At 40.1% G+C, this 18,942-nt stretch overlaps 1 protein-coding gene across 1 annotated transcript in view; it reads right to left on the minus strand.

Annotated features, from left to right (window-relative positions):
- niban2b (niban apoptosis regulator 2b) overlaps positions 1 to 18,942 on the minus strand; it is a 53,134-nt gene that overhangs the window by 25,968 nt on the left and 8,224 nt on the right. The window contains exon 2 of the mRNA XM_079569174.1: positions 634 to 764. Coding sequence (XP_079425300.1) covers positions 634 to 764 — 131 coding nt within the window. The remainder of the gene's footprint in view (positions 1 to 633; positions 765 to 18,942) is intronic.

Consider the following 18,942-nt stretch of genomic DNA (forward strand, 5'->3'; position numbering starts at 1 on the left):
AACATTCAGTGGCTGAGAGTCTGAGCACCACAGTCAAGGCTATGACAGAGATAATACGACTGTACAGCCTGACCCAGTATGATAAATAGCGATTTAATGTTATCCTCTAACAGGTATCATACGGGCTAAAATGGGCATTTTACATTAACACAAACACAGTTTTATAATTGCAGCATTTTAAACCCCTTCACTAAACAGCAGCAGATGTTATAGATTCAGCTTTATCTAAAGGCCAATCAGGTTTATTGCATTATGTTTGGGGCCTGTGAAAGACAAACACGAGTAGGACCACATGGCTGATTAGTATGCACAGCCTTTTGGGGGATCGGACCAGATCTAGCCATAAATTCGATCCAATCCAATACTCTCTAAATGCCTGCTACCGATACATATATTGAATATCGGATTGGGACATTCCTAAAATGTGGTGAGGGTAACGTGGAGAAATAATACTAGAAATATTAGTAGAATTAGTAGAAATAATGTGCGTTAATTGTCAGACAGTGGGGAAATGTATGCATGTTTCAACTATAGTTAGAAAAGGTGGTTTTGTTGCAAAGGAAATGATGTCTCCTCTTCTTCAATTAGAAAGTGTGCGCTGTACAACAAACCCCGAGCTTAGAGGACGGTTACCTTTCGATGCAGTAGCTGAGGCTGCGGCCCTCCTCCGCCCTCGATGTCGAAGCGCACTTTGTTGAACAGAGCGACTGCGTACTGTTGTTCGTAGAGTCGCCCCACATGTGCCATCACCTCCGCGGTTCGGGCTGAAACACATTCAACACCAGGCATTAAAGACTCGCTCTAATGTCAACACTCAAACTCTACTATGTAAACGAAAGCACTCCGACGCCTTCAAAGACTTTCCATTTCAACTTTATCAGCCTGACTCATTGAGACGCACAACAAAGAGCACAGTTTGTCTCGGATAAGTGCACGATTGAAAATGCAACACTGCAAATGACTTTTTCTCATTGATGGCTGAGATGAAACACATGTTAATTTACAACCAATTAGGAACAGGACAAATGGAGACAGCTTTGTAAGAATTAAACAGCGACAATAAAATGCGGGTGAAAGAGCTGGCGAAGATCTTGACAGGGGCTCCTCCTGCTGGCAGCTACAGGAATAATGTTCTTAAAAAATAACTTCCAGGTTGGATACGGAGTGTGAGCAGCTCCAGCAGTGCGTGATAAACACTTCGAGCACAGAACGACTCAAAATCAATAATGTTGGATTATGGGCTTTAAAAATGTAGGACAGTTATGGGGTTTGAACAATGATGCCAGTGTAATCTGGGAGTACAGAATGAGGCGCTGACGCTGTAGAAGAAGAAACAGCTACATTTAACAGCTTTGTCTGAGGATTAACTCTTAACTGCGTGAATGTTGTGAAATACCACTCCAGGTCCGTCTTTGACAAGGGAACGTTAAAACACGTTTAAACCTCAAGAAAGTCAATTTCTCTGGAAAATATCGAACTCTTTGCTGCTCCAGTTTGTCAAAAATACAAAAACTATTGTTTTAAAAGCAATCTTTGACAGATATTGTTGACACATTTATTTGCAAATTGTGTTCAATTTGCTTTTGATGATTAAAATTACCCTTGATTCCCATTTCAGCATTAAAATTGCTTTAAAAGCATTACATTTGACTTGTTGCTACCTGTATACATCCTGTATTATGTATCCATCAATATTGCTAATCTATATTTCATGTTTCACACTTCTCTTCAATGACAACAGCAAGACACTGAGAGGGCATTTAGTGGTCAGAATCCTCGGCAGCTGTGGCTACATCGCAATGCAACTACAAGCATCTTTGGGAGTCCGAAAGCGCAATAAAACCAATGCAGTATCATTGTTATTACAGACATAGTATTGCAAGAACTCTGATGCAATTTATGTATCTACCTGCTCTCATACTGTATTTTTGTAGCCCATTATATATTGCACAGTTCAGAAATGTACCTGCGCTAAAAGTCCCTCAATCATACAGTTACAAATGGGTTTTGAAATTTGAAAGTGGTGAAAAAGTGGTTCTAATGATGGCAAACTCTAAACAACTTGCATTGTCCCGAGCTGACCCGGCAGCATTTGTTGATACTTTATCTGACAAAAGCCAGTGGCCGATTGCATATTTTACCCTATTCCTAAATGTAGGTCACACACTTCTCCGGGTCGCTGCATCTGTAGCAAGGTCTAACATGCTGTATTGCCGTTGGCGCGCCGCCTTCTCCCTGGGTTTGACCTCAAAGGCTGCAGGGACTTTTTCATGTGGGAACTGTTTAGTTAAAGTCAAACATGAGCAGAGTGCAGAGAGAGGAGAGTGGCATTTCAGTTCCTGTAGTTTCTTATCTGAGGGGCCTTGACATGTGAAGTAAGGCCTACAGCAAAGTCTAAAGAGCTTTACGCAGATTGAAGAGATGATAGTGTGATGATGATAGTGATGTTTAAAAATATTCACTTTACTAACATGGTCATAGATTAGGGCTGAACGATTATAGAAAAATATCTGATAGAGATTTTTCTGACTAGTAGATTTATTTATTTTCTATTCAAATCAGCAGTTTCCAGCTACATAAACATTTTGAACTAATGAACTATTGAAAAGCACATGTATTTCAGAGCATGTTTGAAATAGGGCTGCACGATTTCGACAACAAGCTAATTGCAATTTTCTGTACAAATATTGCGATTGATATTTATCATTATTGATACAGCTTTCCTTGACATTCAGAGTGCCTCTGGGGGAAAGCCACGTGACTTAAGTTCGGGATGGAATCACTTTAGAATTTGCTTCATGGAGAAACTGACCTTTTATCTGTTACAGCTGAACCGGAGAGAATTGTGATCGGTGAACATTGTTTGACCTTTAGTTAAGAAGGAAAGGATTAAGAATCTCTTTTTTCAGGGGAGTCCCGGTCCGTGTGGGGAACTTCTTGTACATATTTTTAGTGATAGCGGAAACAAACAAAAAACCTCAGCCTCTTGTGGTTAGGTTATTGCAATAGTCAAAACCTTGATTGCGATTCGATATCAACCTTGCAGCCCTAACAAAACAGGGTTGGCTAGTTTTACACATGGTACTGCATCTTATACACAACATAATGTTAATGACATTAAAGGGATATTTTAGGATTTTTGACATAGGGCCTCATTTCCTAGTTATCCAGAGTGTTGCTGGTACCTGGAGATATTTTTTTTGTAATTCATGCAGTTTGAAGAGTTTCATGGCGCTAGGCTAATGCAAGGCTAGCACATTTCTACGATATCAGCTAGCCTGCATTAAAAACAGTCTTACACAGACACAGACATTTACATCATTAGTCTGGCGTTATAAGTGATTTGCCTCTGGTGCACTGTGGAGCGGGTCAGACTGTTTTTAATGCAGGCTATAGCTGATATCGTAGAATTGCGCTAGCCTTGCATTAGCCTAGCGCCACGAAACTCTTTAAAAAACTGCATGAATTACAAAAAAAATATCTCCAGGTACCAGCAACACTCTGGATAACTAGGAAATGAGGCCCTATGTCAAAAATCCTGAAATATCCCTTTAACATGTTGTGTTGCATTAAAATGTAAAGTTCTTTTCGAGTGCAATCATACATCCTCCACAAAGGCTCTTAAAGAGAACATATCGTGCATAACTGAAGCTTAAAAACATTATTTTGGGTTCCTCAGCTTCGGAATTTCGGTCACATTACCTAATCTCAAATAATGCGTGTATAACCAAAACACAATAAGAAGTGAGAGACCGGGCTGGTCAGGATTTCATATAAACCCCGGAGCTCCCCCTGCAGGCAGCCGAGGGAATAAACTTGAAAACGACCAAACTTTCTGCTAACTCAGTGCAGAAGTGCTCAGGTCCAGTGATCGATCACGGGCGGAAAACAGACGAAATGTGAATATGGCGCAACAAAATCAAGGAATTACAGACTGGAGCTAAGCCACCACAAAAGAAACAAGTACATTTTGAAAAAGGGTATTTTAGAAGATAAACAAGCCCCACTAGCTTCCAGTGTGTGTTTCCAAAGATCTTGGCACCGCTGAACATAATATAAAACGCTTGAGGGGAAATTTGAATTGCAGCCCGACTAGAATTACTTCATAATGATGCTTCATGTCAGGCAGATCGTGAAACTAGGACAACTAATGACTTCTATTCTGAATTTTTAGCCTCGAAAAGAGTGGAAATAAACGGTTTATCTCAAAGAAGTTTTGGCTGTCCCCTCTGCAACAACATTATTTTAATCAATAGTGTCCAACATGGCAACGACATTTGGTAGAATCATAGAAAGTTCGTCAACCTCTGTCTCCGAGCAATATTATTTACAATATTTTGTGAGACCATTTCAACAGGCACTTGACTTTAAATAATAAATCGGACAGATAAATGACTATAAGGGAACTAACGTAGAGAAGCTAAATCATTGACTAGACCGGGTTTAGGTAAAGTTGAGGACGTTTCGCTTCTAGTCACAGAAGCTTCTCCTTTCTCTGAGCTGAGAAGAAGTCATTCGGATCAGACACGGGGAGATCAAGAATCAGGCAGAAATTCACTAAAAGGATCTTCTCTGGCAACTGGAACAATTATGTGCATTTCTCCTGTAAAAAAAAAAAGTCAGCTAATAGGATTAAACATGGCAACACTATGGGATTTTTTGGGGGGAATTCTCTGAAGAATGAGGAGCGAGTCCATCTGCTCTACATTTTGGTTTGAAATTATGGCTTTTCCCCTACAGATGTGGGAGTGCTGTCTGTGATTAAGGATCTGCTGAAGCCATTTGGTGCGTGGCCGCAGAGATTTGAGTAATTGACTAGGAATTTAAGCTAATGACCAACACGGACTGCCTGTCTGAGCATTTGCAAAAGGTTGTGACCATTTAAAATGAACTCTGAAAGCAACTATGCTGACTATGTGCTTTATATAAAACCACAAAACAGAGGACAGTGCACTTCCCTTGAAAAAAAAACTTAGGGTCATCAACCTTGGAAGATTTGGATCGCGCTTTTTATTCACAATATCTCTGCATCTGTAAATTGTCTTGCCCAAAGACACAACACCCCATATGCAGCAGGATTCAAAGTCCAAAACCTTTTTTTAAGTGAAGACATGGTGAAAGTCTTAACAATAGCATCTTTCAACAAATTTAGCCAACATCCTAGTTATGAAATGACTATGCTTCTAAAATGAGTCCTGTGTGATTTTAAGTTTCTTGGGATCTGAACTGCCGTGTTTAATCAGTGACTAATATCGGATTTAAAAAAAACAACGGGAAAGATCCTGAGCAAACAGGTGCTGCCAGAGAAGTGTGTGAACCTGTGCATGTCCGGAAACATGAGTCACCGCAATCAATGGGAAAAATACCGGATTATTATGACATCTGTGGGTCTATAGCAACAAGTCGATTTCATGTCAAGCACAAAAATGAGCAGGGATTAATCTAGGGATGTTACAACATCCGTACAATCAACAATTAATTAACTGCAACCGAGACTAGATTGGTGACTTACGTTTTACTTTATACACAGAAACGCAAGACACCAAGACAATATTTTAATATAAACTGCTAAACAAACCTCAGAATCACAGACATTTCAGAGCATACAGACGACTGAAGGATAAGTATGTTTTAAACATAATAAAATTACTTGTAGTCTTTGTGATTTGAAAATTGCAGCTAGATATTATCCACTACTATCAACTTACATGGCTTCTTGCACCAGACATAAGATTGGGCATTTGTGCTTGTTTCAATGGCATTACAAGTTTAGTTTAGTTTATTAATGATGTCCCATCTTGTTTTTGAAGAGGTCCATTTTTGTTAAGCTTTTTTCTATTAAAGCAGTACTAAGTAACTCATGCCCCTAGAGGCCATTAGCACCACTGCAGGTGTCGTAGCAAGTTGCGTTTTTTACTCATTAATTGTCCGTGAGAGTAAATACTACACTGACAGAAAAGACAAAGGGAGAGAGGGATATTGTACATCCAATGACACAATGGAGATAATTTTTTTTACTCAAACTTGGCTGTAAATACTGTTTAAGTGGCGCTAGCCCACAGTTAGCTTTGCCCGTTAGCCTCTTAGCTTCTTCGTGATTCCATTAGTGTGTATTGGGCCTCCGACCCGGTGCAGGGAAAGGTGCAATTGTGTTTTTTTTCCTGGCCAGAGACACCAGGGGGAGATGAAAGACCCCCTAATCATCCCATCAACACTTGTAATACCCCCAGAGGGAATAAGGAAAAGGATTTATTCAGGTAAACAAGTTACTTAGTACTGCTTTAAAAAAGTCTTCAATATCGTTTATTGCAATATTTTTGTGGCTCAATACTCAATTCTGTCATTGTGGCACATCTACTTATAGTTTCAACTAATTACATCTGTTGTTGCAAACATGCTAATGTAAAAACTTGACACAAAGACTTTGCAGAGACAAGCTGCTCGGTCTAGGATGTGAATACAGAATCTAATAGTCAGATAACAAATGTCACACCCAGTTATCCTGACAGCGATTACTCATGTGAGAAAATGGATTGCGAACTTGATACCAACAGTCTCCACCACAACAGCAAAACACGTGTCAAGTAACACAATTTACGTCTTTGAATTCAAACGGGTGTAGTTGGTAGCAGAGAGAGACATGTTTTAATATTATCTGCAAAGAACAAGGACAAATGATAGGATGAAATGTCCTCAATTTAAAATGTTCTCAGACTTGGGGGCGATTATGTTTTCAATGTTAAGGGTGAAAGAAGAATGGGTTATGAGTGAATTGGACAAGTTATTTTTTGCACTACCAAAAAAACCGCAACCTTGCTCTAAAATTAACCAAAACATCTCTCTTCTCATCTCCTTTTGTGGCAAAAAACCTATTGAAGAATGTTACCAAAGTCAGGAAAACATTTCCCCCCAATCATCACATTGTAATTTCTCATATGTGACACTAAAAATAAACGACACACCAGGCTTCTCCAGACCCACAGTCTCAACATCTCAACACTGTTTGAACTCAGAAGGACGACGGGAAGTCCCAGAGAAACGTGAAAAATGAGGCAACGGCAGGAAAAGCCCGCCACTTGTGACGGATTCTGCCCCCATCCGCCCCGTGTAAAGCAGCCATTTCCTGCTCCTGTTTCAATGTTCACAGTGCAAACCGATTAATGCCAGCCATTTAAGAGCTGGCACATTCCTTTGTAAAGTTTCAAGGAATAAAGTGAATGGAACAGGAAGTGCCCGGACATCTCTGACCGGACAGAGCAGCTGATTTTGGTCAATGAAGACATGCAAACTCAGGGTTTCAGTAAAAGGTCAACATGGGGCATGTTGAGTTCTCCTCTCAGTTCACTGGGCGAGGTCAGTCTGATTCATGGTAAACTTTAGCACAAACGCACAATGGTGCGTTTGTAACAGGGATGACACACTCAAGAGGTTTCACAACAATTCTCCTGGGGAAGCACAGTGGAGTGGACAGAGGTCTCTACAGGGTGAGAACTTCGTAGTGAAAAGTTTACAGATTGTTCATTTTGGACAGAAAAAGAATATTTTAAATTTATATCATTTATTTGAGGTGAAACAACCAAGTAACTTCCTCTAATGCTGTCCCTGAATAGCCTGTCCAGCCAGAATGCTTTTCCTGTTTTATTTACAAAGATGTAGTCAGGGATTAGGGGTGATTTCTGAGAAATCCCGATGGGCGTGACTGACAAGTATATCAACCAATTAGAAAAGCCGGATATGACTCAGGCGGCGTGTTTTGTAAACAAGAAGTTAGATCGTTAACATTTGTCTCCCCTGTTCTGGACAATACAAAAAAATAATCATTAAAAAGAACAAGGATCCATTAGCAATATTTTAAAGATATTGAATGTGAATGTGTAACAGCTGTTTCAATCAATGTACGTTTGGAAATGGACAGGAAAACGTTCGATAGAGAAGGTGAAGCAAGAACATCTACGCAGGGGCAGTCTTGTTGAGAACATTTAAGAAAATGTTTTACTCGTGGTAAATTTGGTTCCTGTCGCGACAATGTGCTTTGTGATTGGATGGATATAAAACTTTGCTAAAAAACAATTTAAATCTCAAAGTTGCAGCATCAAAACTATTTTTACAATTCCAGTAGAACCTAAACTTTTTCAATACCACAGTGGTATCATTTAATGGGCCGCAGCCCTCGTGAAGTGTCGTGTAGTGACCTCCAGTCTGGGATCTCGACTTGTCTACTAGAGTTCAGATGACTGTGATTGACAGGCGGGTTAAGAAATCAGAGGTTCCCGAGTCTTCTGAATTTAAAATAAAAGGTTACAGACAGTAGGAACTAGAGTGCTGCAACCCGTCCGACGTCCGACGGGACCCGTCGGAACCCGACGGGCTCGGTCGGACTCGGACAAATATTTAGAACTTATTTTCGGGCTCGGGTCGGACTCGGACACATCAGCACGATAATAAAAAATGAAAATAAAATGGGTCTGTTTCATTTCATGCATAGCAAGCGTTCATTTGTCAAAAAAATAAATAAATAGATGCGGCATTTAAACCCGCTTATGCACTGCGCAGTGCGCACGCAGTAATGCTTTTAAGAAGTTGTGAACTGCTGTGACAACGAAACACGTGTAGTGACCGCACAGGTAAAACTGTTGCTCCGCGTACGTGCGTGCGTGCGTGTGGCCGTGCGTGCTCCGCTCATCTGTGTTGACGTTACGAATGCCTTTTGATGGATAAAATCTGACTTTTTCCACACAAACAATATCGTATCCTACTGTGTCATTAGGCTTATGGAAATATTGTGATTTTAAATGTGTCGGGCTCGGTCGGACTCGGACACAAATATCTTAATGCCTGTCGGGCTCGGTTCGGATTTGATCACTGCTCTGTCGGACGAGGGCCGGGCTCGGACAGAAAAAATCTGCCCGATCCGCACTCTAGTAGGAACCAGCTGCAGTACAGCAGAAAAATAAACCCCAAAAAACTCTTTAGGCAAACTGTCAAGTACCGACAGGATTCATACTCACAACGCCAAAGCAAACACGTTCCCCTGCATTAGTACTTTGGCGTAACCACAACAGCGCACACCATCAGTAAATTATTCATCTTTTCCACCGACTGTCCACATCCCAAAATAGATGAGTAACAACAGAGACACGGAGACAGCTCACGACGACGTGACAAAATGTGACGTGTGTTCTAGACATTTCTTACTTGTTCAGCCCTGACTCTCTCAGTGAAGGGCACACAATCCCATTGCCCTTCACTACAATGTGTTATTTAGAGGGGTGTATTGCCAAACCTCTGGCGATACGATTCATATCCCGACACATAGGTGGCGTTACGATACGATACATACCGATTATGAAGCATTAGACGATTGTGATTTTATTTTACTACTTTGTAAATAACTAATAAGTAAACTAGTCCACCTTCGTTAGATTTGTATCAAATACATTCATTCATTCCATCCATCCATCCATCCATCCATCCATCCATCCATCCATCCATCCATCCATCCATCCATCCATCCATCCATCCATCCATCATGCTTTTCACTAATGTGCACTTGTGGCTGTGGTGTTGTATGGTGATTATGTAACTTTGAACGGAAAACAGAATGGATTTCTTGGAAGACCGGTAAATGAAACCAACCAAACTGGGGATGCACGTTTTCTAGTATTTCTATAACCTTTAGTTGGAATCCTTAGTGATCAATAATAGCAGAACAGAGTCCGTTTTGTCCATTAGAATATACGATTGTTCAGACAGGCTATTTAAAACCTTGTGTGTGCGCATTCGATCAGGGACATAATGACAACATTCACATCACCGTGACTAGGAAGTATAGAGCTCATCTCTTCGCTATCTTATATTCTCGCCACTGCACTACAACAACACAAGTTTAACATAAGCCTGCTGCAGTTTCCTGATCGGTATCAACAAAAAATGACCCCAAAAGTATCACAGGGCTAACTTTATAAGCACACTCAACTTTCCACGTCACTTTCACAGAAATGCTGAAATTGATACAGCGTTTTCCCCACAAATGTCTGAGTTTACAATATATGAAAGGAGGACATAACAAAATCCGTTGCATTACTATTAGACAAACGGGTATAGTGCCTTTAAGCGCCTCGGTCTGGGACAATAATGCCAATGGCAAAGTAAATATTCCGTCATGATTTTCCCAATTTAGCTTTGTCCAAGTAGTGTGTTTTTTTTGTCTTGTTTGAACACATTTGAAAAACCATGCAGCCCTAATTTTGAACTCATTTGAACTATGAGCCGCATCTGGTTTGTCCTTGGAAGTAAGGTTTGATAATCTCCACTGTCTCGAATGCCAAAACAGCCACCACAATGTCTTCACCTACTGCAGCATTATCTTTCCTTGGAGCCTATCATTTTAAATGCATTAGTGAAAACAAACAGCTGACTCTTCACACAGACAGAGGCCCAGCAGAGACAGTTTTATCTTCACATTCACAGAGTTGATCTGATCCGTCCTAAAATCATGTCACACAGCCTCCAGCAATTAATATTACGATGTGGAAAGTTGCCAATCTCGAGCACAGGGCACACACTGTTCCTGAACACAGAGAAGTACTTTGATCAACAGCAATTTGTCTTTTATAGATTATAGCCAACATTTATTTAAGCTCCAAGACGTACTAAAAGCTGTAAGCCAGTATTTATCACATTCACAAGACAAAAAATTGAGTTAGTTGGGAAGGTTTTTAATCTGTAAAGCACCGTGTAGGGTAGAGTGTAGGGACAAAATGAATTGAGTCCTACAAGATGCTCCTGCTTTTAAAAACAGGAGTAGGTGACTGGCCAGGCTATAGTTCATAAAGGAGGCCGTTGGCACAAAATATCAACCACATCAGACAGTTTGTCACGATTATGAATTATTGGAAAATTTGCATTTTCTCCATATTTCTTCCTTCTGACACTTTCATTTTAAAGGAATAAGCCAACATTTTTACACACACAGATATGTTCTTACTTCAGATGAGTTGATGGGTAACTGTCTGGTCTATGTGTGTGTGCTCAGTCACACAAATGTTGTTAGCATTTAGCCTCTCCCAGCATAGGTATAGCTCCAAACTAGGGTGAAGTTGGACGCTACCAAGCTGTTCCACGTTCTCCCTATTTAAATACAGTTTCATGAGCAGTTACACGATCCAAGTCTAGTGACACAAAATTAAACATGTTGATTTTCTAAGCGGCTAAAAAGGGGCACTATATTGTAAAGGTGCAATAATACCTTAGAAGCACTTCGACGTCCGCGCAGTTAAGTGAGATACTCTGAGGTATCCTATCTAGTATCAATGATGTTTATTTCTATCGTGACATGCCACATCTTTGTCAGGTTGCCCAGGGCAGCTGAGGTCACATAACAGCATTTATACCAGGAAATACGACCACATTAGTCCAGTGCTCCGGTCTCTGCACTGGCTTCCTGTCACACAGCTCTGCTTGTGTAAAAGTTCCTTCATGGTCGGGCACCAAAGTATATAGCTGACAGCTGTATGAACCACCTGGGGCCCTGAGATCCTCAGGGAGGGGTCTCCTGGTGGTTCCCAGAGTCACCACTAAACACGCTGAGGCTGCGTTTTAGTTTCACGCAGCAAATGTCTGGAATAGCCTCCGTGAGGATGTGAGACAGGCCTCAACTCTGACTATGTTTTTTATTCCAAGCTGAAAGGACACCTTTTTACTGCCGCCTATGGCAATTGATTGTATTTTAACACATTTTAATATATACAAACTTTTTAATGTAATTTTATTGTGTTTTTAATGCTTTCTATTGCGTATATTATTGTGTTTGGGTGTCTGGTGTTGCTGTGAGGCACACTGAGTTGTTATTTACATGAAATGTGCTATACAAATAAACTTGCCTTGCCTATACGGGGCAGAAGCAAGTCAAATGCAATGCTTACTATATTCTAATGCCACATTTCTCTTAAGATTTGCAAACATTTCATCAAACTGGAAAGAACTGGCAACTTTGGAGCAAAAAAAAAACAAATTTTAAATTTTAGCCAAAACTGCAACTGAATGTTTTATACCATAATCTGGGTATATTTCGATTAACTTATGCAGTAAACATGGATAAACAATGCCATAATTTTCCAAGTGATCTAGATTTAATGCCACTTTGAATTTGTTGACAATATTACTACAAAGCCCAGGTGAACTACAAGCCTCTATTTCCGTCTACATTTTCGTCCATGTGGGAAACTCCATTGGCCCTTTTCCATCTTACATCACTCTTATTCTTCTCCTTGATATGATTGTGTGCAGTAATGAAACACTATCAGGTCAGCGCCACTTCTATTGTCGCCTGTTACATAACACTGACACTGAATCCACTCTGGTTTGTACAACTTACTTCAGTACAGCTTTCCCATTCAATAAAAAAAGTCGATCTATCCATAGATTAAATCACACATTCTAAAAGATGTGTGTTTGACAAGCATCTGGAAGTTGGTACACTGCTTGAGAAGAGCTTTGAACTAAAAATAAAGTTACAAAATATTAAAAATGTGGTTTGTAAAGGTGCCAACTCGTGCCAGGGTTGGGGCACTGGAGCTGGGTGCTGTACTGACGGGTGTCGAGTTGCTTTAAGCTGTGAATGGAACTGTCCCAAGGCCTTTAAGAAACGCTTGCGTCCTGCTGTTGGCCATTATCACACTGTTGTAACTGAATATACCAATGCCAGAGAGAGAATAGCTCTGCACTTGACTTCACTGTAACAAGTAACTTTCATAGTGAGGCTGCACGATAATAGCGATATTCAATTACCGTCTTGAAACTCACGATGACGAACATTTTGTTAAATCAGGACCAAAACAAGATTCAAATGGAAGTAAATTAAGAAAAAAATGACGACAGAACCTTTGCACATGCAGATTTTTGTGATATATTGTGGATTAATACCGTGATCACAGTAATTTGGTATTAAATAACACCACTCCATATAAACAGTTCAAAAAGCCTTTACCGGGTATACATTCAGCTTGCACGCAATAGAAGGATTTAAAAGGTTCTTGCAGCACCCAGGAATTCTTCTCCACAGTTTGGATGCTTCTCTGGAGTATCGCGATGGAGCATTGGCCATTTAAGTGCATGTTTTAAGTTGATGAAGAGAAAACCAGCAAAATAACAAGCGGAAATCCACTGTTAAAGGCCCGTCCTCCAAAACTAGGATCATCCTGCCAACAAGTATCTATTCCTTGCACCAGATGTTAAAGTGGACACATCATGCTATGCTGGTTTAAAAATAGACTTTGGCGCCTCATCAATAGGGCTGGGTACCCTTAAACGGTACTGACATGGTACCGACCGAAAAGCTCCGGTAGGGGGTGGCATCTAAAAACTTTTTTTTCTGTGCTAATTTTCAGTACTTTTTCTCTCCAAACGTCAATAAATGATCCGCAGTGAATCTAAAAAAGCCTGATATCGTCCATCGGCACAACCCTAGCGCGAATGCAGTTGTTTTCTTAAAGTGAAGCAAAGCTATAACTTACTCACACTTTAGTAATTATTAGAGATGGCAGAGCCGCGAAGGTTAAAAACCACGACTAAACCAGGACTGAGTAAGAAACTAGAGCTCTTAGACGAAGAGAAAAGCAGTGACAACACGGTACTGACAACAAGAAGCACATCGGCTTTACCTTTAGCAAAAGCCCCGCAGAGCCTGAAGTTACGCGCTGTTGTTTACAAAACTCCATAATCAAAGATTGTTTGTGGATAAAGTGAGTGATTTTTTAAAACAGAAATGGTAAATTATTAGGGACAGAGTGAGCGCTCCCACTATGTAACAGATCTTTGACGTGTGGAGTGCTTTCACTTTGTAGAAGACTGCAGTGTGTTTAGAAAAGTTTAGTTTCCTGAAGCTCAGGAGGTAATAACGTCCTTTCTCTCTTTTTATTGCTGCTTAAGTTCTGCTCAAAAAATGAAGTTACAGGTGACGCTGCTGCGGCCTGTGTTCTTTCTGCTGTGCTGTTTTAGGATTTTCTCCTGAACGATACTTTTTATACACATTACTTTAACTCCATTAAAATAACATAGGTATCGAAAAAAAGTACCATTAAGGCACCGGTGCCGAAAAGCAGCTATCGTTAAAGTAGTGGTATCGAAAAAAAAAAAAAACGGTACCCAGCCCTACTCAGCAAGCATTGGTATTATGCGTTTCACAATGTCTCTAAGAATTAAATAGTAACAATGAAATACAGGTGCTAGGGCTGGTGATGCCTGACTCCTCCTGCTGGCTGCTGTAAGAAACAACACTTTCAGTTTCGATATACGGCGTGGTTTACAGCGTCAGCACATCATGATAAACACACTTGCAGCACAAACCAGTTCAGATCCAATACAATGCTGGATTATGGGCTTTAAAAATGTGGAAGGCAGTTTTTGGTTTTAACAATGATGCAACAGTATCCAGGAAGCACAGAACAAAGCGCCCGGACCAAAGAAGAGACAGCTAAATTAAAAGGGATTACTCAAAACTGTGTGAATGTAGTGAAACACTACACTCCAGGAAGTTACATTTTAAAGCTCAAGAAAGACAATTGTGCATGATTTGTCCATTTTAAGTTGTTAAGTAGATGCATTAGCAACAAAATTGATTTAAAAGGTTGAGAACACATGCACGCTTTTACAAGGTATGAAGAATGTGGCTCTGGCAAGTGAATCATCCTTTCAGGCTGCATGTTTCAGAAACTGAGACAACAACTTCATCTAGATTGGGCATCTGTAATGTAGTTTAGAGATACATGCCGAGGTTTAGCTTAGATCCGGAAGTTCTTTGGCCGTCCAGTGAAAAGTGATCAAGTAAACTCCTGATTTAGGCCTGGTTCAGTCCAAACATTCGCAGTAAACATTAAAACAAAACACTGTTTGTATCCAAAATGTTGCAGACCTGAGACCAATTATCCATTTGCTGTGGGAACTCTTTCAATGGCGATTGTCCCCATTGCTTTGACCCCACCAACAAAGTTCAACAGATCTTGCCGAAATCTCTCCGCTCGGCCTTTTTCCTGCTGCAGACCCACCACGGACGGGACCCCCTCCTCTCGGCTCAGCACTTTAACAAAAACATTCCTGTGAGACGGACCCGGGGCTGACTCATAAATTTAGCTGTTCCCATCGCGCCGCAGCGGAGGCCTGTGGAGCTGGAGGTAACTGAGGGCAGCCCAACACTAGCTGCACTGTATAACCGGGGCTACTGGGTAGAAGAGTTTACACACTGCTGCTTGGATGGAAAGAAGACTGAGGCGAGGAAGTGGGCATGTTTTTTAACATATAAAAGCAATTTACTTCCAGCATCGTTCAAACCAAGAAACACTTTAACTCATTACATTGAGACTTTTATTTCAAATTATTACCAACAAAGCTCACAAGATGTGCAACTATAAGCACAGCAATGAACTGGGAATGTTAAGTAGTTGTCACTTCCTTTTCTAGAAGCACGAACAAATATATTTCAATTAGGGCTGCAATGTAGGGTTGCGAAATTCCGTATATTTTCAACGTTTGACATTTTCTGAGGGAATTTAGAAGAATATATGGGATTAACACAACTTGAAGGCTGCTTCTTTACAGACAGACATAAAGTGGATAAACATTTGATTTGAAAGCTATACACTGAAATATCCATCACAGCAGAAAAGTCTCAAAGAAATCATGTGAGCATCAGGGTTTGAAAAAGACAGTGTTCTGATACAAAGAAGAGATTTTTGAAATGTTTGCATCAGCCGAGCATATACTTCACCAAATGTGTGCAGTATTACAATATTGTATCAAGTCTAGAATTTAAGTCTGCTCTGATGCATCTCTGTGTCAGAAACAGGCCCCGCCCACTCCTTGTACAGCATCGGTCAGAGTGTCATGATCCAAGTCAGAGACAAGTGAATTTAACTAATCACAGTGTGAGAAAAAAACAAATCAATATGAAGAGCTTATTTGCAAAAGCAGATATCTCCGTTTTGTCAGAATCGTTGTGGATATTTGTTACTCTACAAATGACGCTTGTGAAACTCAAGTTAAGTTGATTTAGAACTAGTGACTATATTTTTATGGCACTGGAACAGACCTGGTAATGACGAACACACGTAAAGAGAAATTTGCAAACATATGTTAAGTTTTCTCAATGGATTTTTTAATTGAATAGATAAAACTTTGCCGTTTGTCCCACCACTCAAAAAGAGTAATAAGAAGGAAAGTTGTGTTAAGTTTTGTCAGTATCGGTGTGACATCACTCAAATACATGTTTTATGGCTCAAAAACAGAATGAATGGGTAGCTATTTGTTCACCAAATGTTTATTCAACAAAAACAGCAAAAGCATCCGTTTTGACAGTTTATAATTATTGAAAATTCCCCCCAAAATTCCGTGCTTAAAGGGCTAGATGCAAGTTAGCCATTTTATACTCACTACTGCCACCTCAGGTCATACGTGTAACTGCAGCTTCTATATTAAGCTCATGCATGACGGCACTTCGGACGCCTTTTTGAGTGACAGTGCAGGATTTCAGAGGCAGTTGTAGGGGGAGGAAAATACTTTTTAACATTTTTAAACTCTGTATAGTCCCTTTAAGTTCCCTCTGAAAGTTTTCAGAAATATATCAGGAATTTTATGCCACTTTGCAACTCTACACTGCATCTTCGCTGTATTGTAAAGTCATTTGGCAAATTAAACAATGCACAAAAGTTTGGTTTCAGTCTGTGTTTTCTTAGTTTGCCTGCTTTGTTTAATCTTTTGACATAAATAACTGAAGTGTTGTGTAAAATGTACAGAAACGCAGTCTAAAATTGTTTAGTAAATCGTTTAAGTGGGGCATTTTCTCATGTAATTTATCAAAGTAGAGATAGTGTTTTTGCCATAGTGTTGACAAGACACCGATGAGATTTTCTGTGATGAGACGGAGACCATTTTTACAACATCCCGTAATCCGGCTATCAGTGTGTGAAAGCCCCGCCTCCAACACATGATCTAACCCTCAGTCACTCGTCTGTCATGACACAATAAAGATTTCTCACATTCCTCCAACTCGAACAGTGTTTACAAACCAGATTTCGACACGTTCGATCGAGACCGAGTGCCTGATAAATGAGGGAGATAAGGAACAAACCTATAGGCAGTTCAGACCGGTTCGACTCTAGCTTAGTCTCCGGAAGGCAAACAAACATACAAACAAACATCGGATGCATTAGGGACTAGGGATACACCATACCAAGCCAAAAACAACAAACAACTTGCTTTTTATTTATAAGGCACATTTCAAACAACCAAACTTGGCCTCAATGTGCTGAAAACTACAATTCATTTCAAAAACAAGCCAGCACTCTCAAACCATTACGTTCCTCCATTCACTCGTGACTTCTCCTTAACCCCATTCCTCTCACCTTTAAAACCACACCTTTGTAAATCGATGGGGTCCCACTAAACAAGGCCTTCTCTTTCGTGGGACAGAGGTGAGAGCGCTCCACCTCTGCCAGGTCGCACAAACCTCCTCTATATGAACAACAACCCCCCGGACCTGACCCACACACCCAGCGCGCCGCCCCACCCAGCGCCTGGACCTTTAAAAACAAGGGGGTCCCGGGATAAACGCAGGCCCTATCAGGATTTCCTGTTTCCTGGTCACTCTCCCTCTAAAGCACATAAACACAGGGGGCTTTGACGAAATGGACAAATTAAGGGGATATTAGGAGAGTGTGCCATCTCTTATGTGGTGAAGAGTTTGTTCAGCCTTGGTTTTAGTCAAGGGTGCGTATTTTGAGAGCTTAGATTAAGTTTAGATTTGGATAGAGGCAGCAGGGAGTCAAATATAATGCTTTTTAATGACATTTTAATGCCAAAATACTATATTTTTTAAATGCCACAAACTGTGGCAAAATCTGTGCATGTTTCATTTCTTGAGAAAGACATTCCATCAAACAGAAGAAGGGGTTTTGGACAAGATCATTATTTTTCTTCACATTTTTAAACTCCAAACTGTAAAACTGAAAGGCTGTTGGATTGAAGCGTCCCAGGTGATGGCGATGTTTGTAATGCATGAAAGGTCCATGCTCGGAATCAGGTGCAGAATTTATTTTTTCCTTCCCGAAATGGGAAGGAAATGGGAAGGACAAGGTCGGACACTGAAAAGTCAAAAACTGTTGAAAGCTGGTCAGTTATATGTATATTGCATTCTTGAAAATTCAAATATATTGAGAACTATAGCACCATCATACTGGTATCAGAACCCATACAGGAAAAAATATGATATCGGGGATGGCTACAAATATCCAATACCAGTCTTGGTTCTCAAAGCCTTAAAACACAACTTTTACCACCTAAAGCTAAGTGAATATTGACATGCTGTATATACATAAAATTTCTGCAGTTAGTAATAGCATGCTATAGCTAGCAGGAGTATGCTAATGCTAACAAAAACTAATCAAGGCTGGGACAGAAACTATTGATAGAAATACATAAAGAAGCCAAACGTTTGTATTTTAGTTTAAGAAATAACTGATGTTTGTAATGATCAGATCACTTGATGTGAGTTGTTTATATTAGCGTAACCTAAAGCCTGTCATATACCTAAGGATATTTAGTGTAACAAAGAGTTTATCAGTAGATATAATTAATTGATCTGTAATATCATAACAATAAAATATGACTTTATTGATCTTGCAATGAAGAAGAGTCAAATATCAGTAAATATCGGATATCGGCAGATACTCAAACCCCAGTATTTAATAAGACACGTCCAAACCAGCGCCCCTCCCCAACCCTGTTCGCGTCTGAGTGGAGCCCATTAAGCCCCTTACGAGATTGAAACTTTATTACTTAGTTTAATGTTTCGTATTAGAAACCCTTTGTGATTAATTACAATTATTTATTTTTGTTTTAAAATTAAAAAAAATAAAATGCCATGATGGAAAACATTACCGTCACTGACAT

The sequence above is a fragment of the Gobius niger genome, assembly GCF_951799975.1.
Source record: "Gobius niger genome assembly, chromosome: 1".
NCBI lineage: Eukaryota > Metazoa > Chordata > Actinopteri > Gobiiformes > Gobiidae > Gobius > Gobius niger.